This window comes from Triticum urartu, chromosome 5A (genome assembly GCF_056163025.1).
Source record: "Triticum urartu cultivar PI428250 chromosome 5A, HENAU_Tu73, whole genome shotgun sequence".
Lineage (NCBI taxonomy): Eukaryota > Viridiplantae > Streptophyta > Magnoliopsida > Poales > Poaceae > Triticum > Triticum urartu.
The window spans coordinates 457,779,538-457,789,978 of NC_141877.1; the positions used below are offsets into that span (position 1 = coordinate 457,779,538).

Below are 10,441 nucleotides of genomic sequence, written 5' to 3' on the forward strand. Positions count from 1 at the left end.
CGAGTGCCCATAACTGTCCCCGCGTAGATGGTTAGTGCGTATAGGCCAGTAGCCAGACTCAGATCAAATACCAAGATCTCGTTAAGCGTGTTATTTTGAAATAACCATGGAAGCCGACCAGGGCCAGGCCCACCTCTCTCCTAGGTGGTCTCAACCTGCCCTGTCGCTCCACCACAAAGTAACAGTCGGGGGCCTTCGGGAACTCAGGCCCACCTCTACCGGGATGGAGCCACCTGCCCCTTCAGCCCCCAACACCGAAATCACTAGAGGGTACTCCTACGAGCCGACCCGACTTTTAGTCACCACCTGTATCATATATTATGTATAAGTATATACCCGTGACCACCTCCCAAGTGATCACGGCCCGATAGTATAGATGGCAGACAGACAAGAATGTAGGGCCACTGATGGTAAACTAGCATCATATACTAAGCATTTAGGATTGCAGGTAAGGTATCAACAGCTGTAACAACAATGATAGGCTATGCATCAGAATAGGATTAACGGAAAGCAGTAACATGCTACACTACTCTAATGCAAGCAGTAGAGAGAAGAGTAGGCAATATCTGGTGATCAAAGGGGGGGGGCTTGCTTGGTTGCTCTAGCAAGAAAGAGGGGTCATCAACACTGTAGTCGTACTGGGTAGCAGCGGCGTCGGTCTCGATGTCTAGCGAGAGAAGAGGGGGAAGAAATAATAAATATAATGCAAACAAATGCATGACGATGCATGACATGACAAAGCGTGATGCTAGGTGTGCCCTAACGTGGTACGAGGTGGTACCAGTGAAGGGGGGAAACATCCGGGAAATTATTCCCAGAGTTTCACGTTTTCGGACAGATGAACCGAAGGGGGAAAGTTGCGTGTTCGCTATGCTAGGGATGTGTGGCGGACGAACGGGCTGCGTATCCGGATTCGTCTCGTCGTTCTGAGCAACTTTCATGTCGAAAATAATTTAATCCGAGTTACGGATTAAAAGATATAATTTTCTAAAGATTTTATTAATTTCTGGAGTTTAATTAATTATTTAAATTAATTCGAAAATAGATTTATGACATCAGCATGATGTCATGATGACATCAGCAGTCAACGGGGGTTGACTGGTCAACCTGACCCGTGGGTCCCACTGGTTAGTGACACATTTTAATTAAACATTTTAATTAGCCTAATTAGTATTAATTAGGGGTGGGCCCCACTGTCATACTCTGTTAGTTAATTAACAGTAATTAATTAGGTCAATTAGTCATTAGAGTAATTAATCTTAATTAGTTAATTTAATCAGAATTAATTAAGTTAATTAGTTAATTAATTAATTATTTGTTTTTATTATTTATTATTCATTTATTTATTTTATTTTTATTATTTGTGTTTCCTTTTTTTCAACGTTGTGAGGGGGCGTGGGCCCCGTTTGGCAGTGGCCCAGAGGGCCACTAGAACGGGTGGCTTAACACGCGCGGGTGGGGCGCCCGTCGGGGCGGACCCGATCGACGGCCATGGTCACGGCGGGGCGAGGCTGGGGCCAGTGGAGGCCGGAGATGGGCGATGCGGGGCGAGGCCCGGCGAGCGGTGGCCGGTGCGGGGCGGCCACCGGACCGAGCGGCAGGAGGTCGGGGCGCCGTGGCTGGCAGCGGCCGAGGCCAACGCGAGCGGGCGCACGAGGTGCAGCGCAAGGAGGCGCAAGAGGGGCCGGTCGGCACGCGGGGTTACGCGGGCGGCGCTGGCTGGGCGAGTGCGGCAGCGGGACGAAGCGAGGCGGCGCGTGCGGCTGCAAGAGGAGCCACAGGCAGTAGCGCAGCCGCAAGCAGCAGGCAGCAGGAGCATCAGCTATGGGAGCAGGGGCACGACCCAGGCGGACATACGCGCGCAAGGGCGCGGCCTGGGGCGCGCCCGATGCAGCGAAGGGGCGGCAAGGGGGCGCATGGGAGCGGGGCAGGAGCAGCATGCGGGCATGCACGCAGACACGGCGAAGGCGAGCTCACGCGGCAACAGTAGAGTAGTAGGGGGCGGCGGAGACGAGCGCGGCGGCGGGGCTCACCGCGGGGTGTAGGGATCGGGGCAATGGGCGCGGGGAGGTCCGTTGTGGAAGAGGACGGGGACGACGTCGGCGTGGAGGAGGCAGGCCGGCGATGGAGCGCTCCGGGCGTCGGGGGTGGAGGGGCGAGGGGATCGGGTTCTCCTCCCGATCCAGATCCAATCGAGGGGAGTGGGGGGAGCGAGTGGGGCGACGGGGTGAACTGTTAGGGTTTCAGGGGGGGGGGGGGTTAAGTGAGTGGGGGGGGGGGGTGGGTTCGGCCGGCTGGGCCTGTGGCCGAATGGGCCGGCCTGCTGGGCCGAAGCCCAGTGGGGGTGACTGCTGTTCTTTTTTTTATGTGTGTTAGTTTGTTTTTTTGTTTTTGTTTTTTTGTAATTTCTTTTCTTTTACTTATTTTCTATTCTGTTTTATTTCATTTTAAATCATTTGGGCATTTTATAAAAATGTGTTTATTACACCATATTTACTTAAGCAAAATATGGCACCGCCCGAACATTTTTGTTATAACTTTTAAAAACTTTTGTTGTTTGCCATTTTTTTGAATTGATTTTTGAATCGGTTTGAACTAACCGAAGTTTAGCAATAGTAATCAATGATGACTTGGCTTCATTAGGATAGTTTTACTGTAGCCTAATTATCCAGGGCGTTACAGTGGTCGAGATAGTTCCATCCAGATCTCTCTCTTCGGTACAATGGGAAGACCAACTATGCTGAGTTTATTAGCATCTACACCATCGCTATTGTGGCTGCTAGCAGCAGGAAGCGAGCACTTGTCAACTAGTTTCCCATGGCGCTCGAGCCCAACATCTGCTCATGGCTCATGAATCTTCCAGAGCATTCCATTTCATCATGGGATGATCTGTGCAAGGGCGCCTTCCAAGGAGGGTTCAAGGGACCAGGGATGCCCAGCAATCTGCACCTCCTTGTGTAGAAGTCGAGGGAACCGTTGCACAAATACATACAACACTTCAGCCAAGTGCAGCACAACATCCTCGATATTGACACGGCTACGATCATCACTGCATTTCACGCAAATGTTCGTCAGCCCAAGATTAGGGAGAAGCTCAACACTGGCAAGGTGCACATCATTGTCGAACTCTTTGATCTTCCGACAAGTGCGCTCGGGCAAAGGAAGGAAGGAGGACATCTAGATACGGCATGAACCCGGCCATCATGGTACTAAAAGTTGCATAAATTATAGATAATAGGCATTAAACATATAAAATTATTGACACATCTCTAGTGTATCATAGCTACAAATTGCCTAGCCCTACCCATAATCCCCCATCGGCCCTATATAGCTCCCATATGGAAATCTTCATGCTTGTAAGTTTGTCATGCGAGGGTAGGAGCTTTCACCGAATTGGTGTTCAACATGTTGATGCTTCCACGTATCCCACATGGATTCCTAATACATCATACTAATAATACCCATTAGTCGGTGGTGTTCTACCTAGGTTCCCTAGCACGTATTTGGGCCCAAAGAGGTCCATTCATACGGTCTTTGCTACGCTGAGCCTTTTATAATTTGACTTATTATGGTCACATGACACCTGCCACAAGTGTCATGTTGGGAACGGCTTGAGTGGGAGGTGAAAACCAACAATATAAACTAGACATGATCATGATAATAACTATCAATATGAAACTAGAGTTTGACAAAAATAAATAGAATAAAGGTTAATATTTGACCATGAAGTAACACATTTTTATTTATTTAATACAAATGGAAATACAACTTTGTTGTCAACCAATACAACCACTTGGCCCACCATAATTGAATGTATAACCCTTCTTAAATTCAAGAAATAAATCATTTGCATCATAACAATCTGGCCTGTCAACTAACTTGGCCACCTTAGTCCAAAAGGGGTCAAAAGCTTGACCCTTAGAGTTGTACTTCTTAATGTGGTTGAAGTAGGCAGATTTCTTCTCATCATAATCAGGGAAGTGGCCACTACCCATTGGAGGACCATGTGCAGTCTTCAAGTAATTCACAAATCTGGTCAATGCTTGTATACGTTTTGTTCCAAGGCAAAGCTCCTTTGGAAAATGTCCCAAGAATGATGGTTTTTCTAAATCATGATGGTACACCACCCAATCTCCAGAATTTGGATCCTGTAGTCAATGAGGGATTGATAACATTTGTGAACAATAAATTTCATGCACAAGAAGATTATAAACACTTTGTAATCTCGAAGAATCTTGGGTGGTGTACAATTCCTATGGTTTAATGTTGCATATTTTCATAATGAAATACCATAGCATATTAAATAGTAACCATGTGAATTTAGGCATAACTAATTTCATATTCATAAAATCCCTCTATTATTTTTAACCCTCCATTTCAAATAGTTGCAATCCACTAACTAATATTCCTATTCATATAGCCCAGCCACATCAGCAAGTCATGTCACATCAACAACCATGCCACATCAGCAAGTCATGCATGTTAGTTAAAATTTCAATTGTTTGTACTACTTTAATTTCTATCCTTGCAACCATGCCACGTGAGCAAATCATGCATGTTAGTTATAATTAATTTATATTTTTCACAATACTAGTTTTTCACTTTTTCTATCCATGGAGCCTTGCCACATGAACAAGTCATTCATGTCCTCATAACTTACAATTTTTGCATTAATTTTTTGTTTATCATGAGTTTATATGTGTTGGACACTCGGAGAATACCTATGTAGTTCACTTTTCACATTTCTGTTAGAAAAAAGGCACTCTATTAACTACAAGCCATTTTCTCTCTCTTTTTGTAGCTATTCTTACAATATCTATTTATGCATTGCATTCAACAAAGGTTCATGCAAAAAGACATGGGTATCGTCTACTTATCATAGATATAGTTGAAAATTTGTAAGATTATATAGACATAGTAATCTCTAGACTAGGATGAATGTTATACCTTGTTGATGCTAAGCCCGATGTAGTGATCTTGTATGCCATAAACTGATGGAGGAGCAATGGCTTGTCCAGGCACCAGCTTCGCTCCACTTGCAGGTACATATCCCACGCATTGTGAGTTGTAGCACCCCCTGGATTTCAAGTCCTTCTAAGAAATAAAAAGGAAACATATATTGTTGTTTATGTAAAGAGATTTACACTTAGTCTATAATGCCTCTAACTACTACAAAATACCAAAAAATAATATGTGGATATCAATAATATACAACTTATTAAAATGACATTGATTACACTTACAGTCCAATATGTAAAGAAGCGAATATCTCTGTTATTGTACAAAGAGGGGGAAATCTGCAAGCAAAACCAAATTATGAAATACTAGTAGTTTACTCAAAAGCATTTGAGTTTACGATTAGTGATATGTTTGTACGTGGAATCCAACTTGAATTAAGTTGTAGTGTCCTCCATCTTGACAATAAATTTGTAAGAATGCTCCAGATTCTTGAGAGGTTTCTTGATTTGGTGAAGCCCATATACTCATTTCAGCTCGAAGGCCATAAAATTGTCCTGGCTCGGTGTGCCACGTTGCATACTAGTGATAGAAAAGTATAGTTCAAATTAGTGAAGAACCAGAACAACTATAGATCAGAACATAATAAACAAGTGATGGTGTGCCTTATTGGCCGTGGTACGAGGTTTTCCTACCAGCCATTTACAGTGTGGATTTTTTTTCATGCTCATTTGGAGCTAATTTGTATTTAATTTTCAGCCCCGTTTCTAGTTTGCTTCGCAATGTTTGATGTCATTCCTACACAGTTAGACCTTTTGTGGTGATGCATGATTTAGCTTGCAAATCTATGATTGAGGCGGATCATTAATGAATGTAGATTTCTACTATTTTTCCTATGATTTGAATAAGTCATGCTTAGGCCAAAAAATACCTAGAATTTTCCTTTTTTATATATCACATGTCGTTATAGCATACATTGTGATATATTTTTATGGTGAATGTTCACCCAGAAATGAACAAGCATTCCAAATATAACACATGAAAAAGTAGAGAGAAGGAGGGAGAGAGAGAGTACATGAGAAATAATGTTGCTGCCTTCATCCGTGAAATTAGCTCTCCAAGGAAACCGAAACGGTTTAGGTCTTAAAAGAGTGGTGTTCTGTAAATGGAAATGTAAGTTCACGGCTAGTTAGCATATATAATTGTTGTACAAAGTCTCTGAAAGATATAAGTATTTTTTTCACCTATGGTGTCCTAAATTTTAGTTGGGAACATAAGCTATAGTTCTAAATAAGTACAAAAATTAGTAATAATGAAGATTAAGTTGTCAAGTAGATGCAAGAATGCGATGAATACATAAACAAATAGGCAAAGAGTTGCATGTGTCCAAAGCTAAAAGTAAAATATTTTTACCTTCTCATTCATTTGTAGATTGCCATTCTCGTCTATTGATTCATCCAAGGTGAGGTAGCAAGGATTGAACAAAAAACATAGTAAGGCCAATATGACGATATAATCACCTCCCATTAGTATGGTGAATTGTGTTCCTTCCAATGAAACATATGTAACTATGTGATTCCTTATGTACTTGTATGTTGTTTGGAGAACACACCTTATATAGAGTTAAGCCCCATTCTATATTTGGAATGCTTTAATTGCATCATACCGACGATTAACTCAACATTTAATGAGTAGTCATCTAGTGCACCATTCTTTCTTGAATACGGATAAAACTCAAATTTTTTATTAATATTCATTAACTATGGACTTGGTTTACATCCAATTAATGATTGATGCATACCCTATCTTTTTATATGGATATAGATCCATTTATACATCAATATTCATTAATATTGGACTTGATATGCATCCAAATTAAGAATGGATGTATGGCTATCTATATTTTCTATATGGAAAAGTAGTTGTTGTATCAATGTTACTTTAAGTGTGGACTTGATCTACATATAATGAATGTTTGCTTGATCATATCTTATTGTTTGGATATAGGTAGATTGTTCATCAATTTATATCTTAATAGGCTTGATTGGTACTTTCTACATTTTAATTGATTGACTCTCTTCACACCATATATCAATAAAGTCGAAGAGAGTTTCTTTGTTAATTGGAGTTGGAGGAAAATTGGTTAATATTAATATTAGAACACCTAGAGACATGGCACTGTTAGTCGACCAAGCTACACATATATACTATATGTTCCCCAGGACAATACACATTTGTTGCAACCACCCACAAATTTCATCATTTGTCATACATTGCCAAAATCTAGGGCTACCAACACCAAGATGATCCTAATTAAAGATCACACGATGATGACAATACAATACAAAATGTGTGTTATTTTGTGATCAAAGTCATTACAGGAAAAAGTCACCTAAAATAATTTTCTATGAAGGAAACCCTCACTAGCTATCTCCTCCTAGGATAGCACCCTCAACAATTTTAGTGGTGTTGTAGCCTAATTTAGGCGACACATTTGGCCGTCACTAGGCATGCACATTTTCTGCGACGTTGTGTAGTGTCATAAAAAATGTTGAGCGGAGCCTTTTTTGATTATGTAAATAGGAAATAACCATTAGTTTGCTGAAACTACTCTTGCTGGAAGTCTTCGTGCATAATTCTGAAAGTGCACAAACTAATGCCTCGTAGTTCTCTTGAAAAAGTCTGAAAGTGCTTAGAATATTCATCAATGCATGTAAGTTAATATATATACATATACAAACATAAAAATGCCACATGTTAGTTAAGTAATATGATTACAAGCATAGAAGCATACATGTGCAAACTCTTGCTATCTGTTTTCAAATGTGGCAAAAACATTGAAACTAAGAAATGTGTTCTTCCCAATTCTTGAACCCAGGACGTGGAGCATGGAGTACATTGTCCATTGCTATTGTGGTATTGGTAGGATGTTAATCCTAATCCTGGCAGTGCCGCAGTTATAAGAACTTTAGCATAGTTGTCAAAACGGGCTCCTGTTCCCAGGAGGCGTGCTCGTCCTCCTGGTCTTCACGGCGGTATCTCTTTGCTTGTCGATGGCAGAAGGTATAGACGACGCGTGATACGTCTCCAATGTATCTAATTTTTTATTGTTCCATGCTATTATATTATCTGTTTTAGATGTTTTATATGCATTAATATGCTACTTTAGATTATTTTTGGTACTAACATATTAACCTTGAGCCCATTGTCGATTTCTATTTTTTCTTTGTTTTTGACTTTTACAGAAAAGGAATATCAAATGGAGTCCAAACGGAATAAAACTTTCGCGATGATTTTTCTTGGACCGGAAGACACCCGGGAGACTTAGAGAGGTGGCCAGAAGACCTACGAGGTGGCCACAAGCCCTACAAGGGGGCGCCCCTAGGCTTGTGCCCCCCCGGACCTCCTAACCCTAATCTTCGGTCCATAAATACCCAAATATTCCCCCAACATCAGAAGCATCCACCAAAATACTTTTCCGCCGCCGCAAGCCTCTGTTCCCATGAGATCCCATCTTGGGGCCTTTTCCAGCACCCTGTCGGAGGGGGATTCAATTACGGAGGGCATCTACATCAACTCTATTGCCCTTCCAATGAAGCGTGAGTAGTTTACCACAGACCTATGGGTCCATATAGCTAGTAGCTAGATGGCTTCTTCTCTCTCTATGATCTTCAATACCATGTTCACCTCGATGTTCTTGGAGTTCTATCCGATGTAATATTCTTTTGAGGTGTGTTTGTCGATATTCGATGAATTGTGGATTTATGATCAGATTATCTATGAATATTATTTGCGTCTTTTCTAAACTCTTTTATGCATGATTAAATATCTTTTATTTCTCATCGAATTATCGGTTTGGTTTGGCCAACTAGATTGGTTCTTATTGCAATGGGAGAGGTGCTTAGTTTTGGGTTCAATCTTGTGGTGTCCAAACCCAGTGACAAAGTAGGGGTAGCGAGGCATGTATTGTATTGTTGCCATCGAGGGTAAAAAGATGGGGTTTTCATCATATTGCTTGAGTTTATCCCTCGACATCATGTCATCTTACTTAAGGTGTTACTCTGTTCTTATAAAGTTAATACTCTAGATGCATGCTAGATAGCAGTCAATGTGTGGAGTAATAGTAGTAGATGCAGAATTGTTTCGGTCTACTTGACACGGACGTGATGCCTATATTTATAATCATTGGCTTGGATATTGTCGTAACTTTGCGCTTTTCTATCAATTGCTCATCATCAATTTGTTCACCCACCATGTGTTTTCTTTCAAGAGAGAAGCCTCTAGTGAAACCTATGGCCGCCAGGTCTATTTTCCATCATATATTTTCAAATCTATAAACCAAAAAACCAAAAATACCTTGCTACAATTTATTTAGATTTACTTTAGTTTTCTCTTTTATTCATCTTTTATACCTATTTATATTAGATCTCACTCCGCTTGTTCGAGACCGTGAAGGCATTGACAACCTCTTTTTTGTGTTGAGTGCAAGTGTTTGTTAGTTTTAGTAGGTGTATAGATTGGAGACTTGCTCGTACCTCCTACTAGATTGATACCTTGGTTCTCAACTGAGGGAAATACATATCTCTACTTTGCTGCATCTCCCTTTCCTCTTCAAGGAAAAAATCAACGCAAGCTCAAGAAGTAGCAGGAAGAATTTCTGGCGCCGTTGCCGGGGAGGTTCTACATCAAGCCTAGCAAGTACCCACCATAAACTTTCATCTTTTGCATTACATTATTTGCCATTTGCCTCTCGTTTTCCTCTCCCCCACTTCTAAAACATTTTTAGAAAAGCACAAAATATTTTCCTTTTTATTCTCCCTCTTTCTGTCTGATCTTTTGTCTGCTTGAACACATCATCATGAGTGACTTTAGTCTGGCAGAAACAGATGGTGGCCTAACTCCTAAAATTGGATGGACCGACAATCTGGACGCTAAAACTTTTGTTTTGTGGCAAGGGAATTTTATGGGAAAAGAACACATACAAGACTTTTTCAATTGTGTAGGCAATTTGCCTCTCGATGATATTCCCATACTCAAAGAACTAAAACTTATGCAGAAGCTATTTCAGCACTAGTTCTGAAATTTGAAACTAGATTTATCCGTACTCATCCTACCTTGCAAAGATGATTTTATGAGCTACCCGTTATAAAAGATCCTAAGGCTAAAAAGATAGCTACCCAAGTTCTTAAGAATGAATTTGATCACAAAGTACGGGAAGCTAGGGAAATTTTTGATCATTATGGTATGAGCTGTGAAAAACCGGTGATAGATGAGATTCTTTACAATAGTGACTATACTTTGAGACATTTGTTTGGAAATAATAAATTTTTTGACGAAAATCTCAAAAAGAAAATCCGCATTTTAGATATGACCCAACAAGTTTTCAATGATGTTAATCAAAAGTATTGTTGGATCGTAGCTAGAAATCAAAGGGGATACGTAGTTGGGCAGCTTAATGATGCCAAAATTTCTATGGATGATGTGT

The 10,441-nt window shown here is 40.9% G+C and overlaps 1 protein-coding gene across 1 annotated transcript; it reads right to left on the reverse strand.

The window, feature by feature from the left end:
- Positions 1-3,734: 3,734 nt before the first annotated feature.
- On the reverse strand, positions 3,735-6,529 carry LOC125528894 (protein neprosin-like). Its single transcript, XM_048693313.2, has 6 exons — positions 6,370-6,529; positions 6,032-6,115; positions 5,377-5,538; positions 5,244-5,297; positions 4,948-5,094; positions 3,735-4,148 (listed from the first exon to the last, which is right to left on the reverse strand). The coding sequence occupies exons 1-6, from the start codon at positions 6,481-6,483 to the stop codon at positions 3,777-3,779; spliced, it is 933 nt and encodes a 310-aa protein (XP_048549270.1). The 5' UTR covers positions 6,484-6,529; the 3' UTR covers positions 3,735-3,776.
- Between the last annotated feature and the right edge of the window lie 3,912 nt (positions 6,530-10,441).

Excerpts from the sequence above, each read along its gene's own strand:
- LOC125528894 (XM_048693313.2), bottom strand. The coding sequence starts at position 6,483 with ATGGGAGGTGATTATATCGTCATATTGGCCTTACTATGTTTTTTGTTC. Across the intron at positions 5,298-5,376 it reads TAATTCAAGTTGGATTCCAC|ATTTCCCCCTCTTTGTACAA; the intron begins GTACAAACATAT and ends TTTTGCTTGCAG. Across the intron at positions 5,095-5,243 it reads GCTTCTTTACATATTGGACT|AAGGACTTGAAATCCAGGGG; the intron begins GTAAGTGTAATC and ends TTTATTTCTTAG.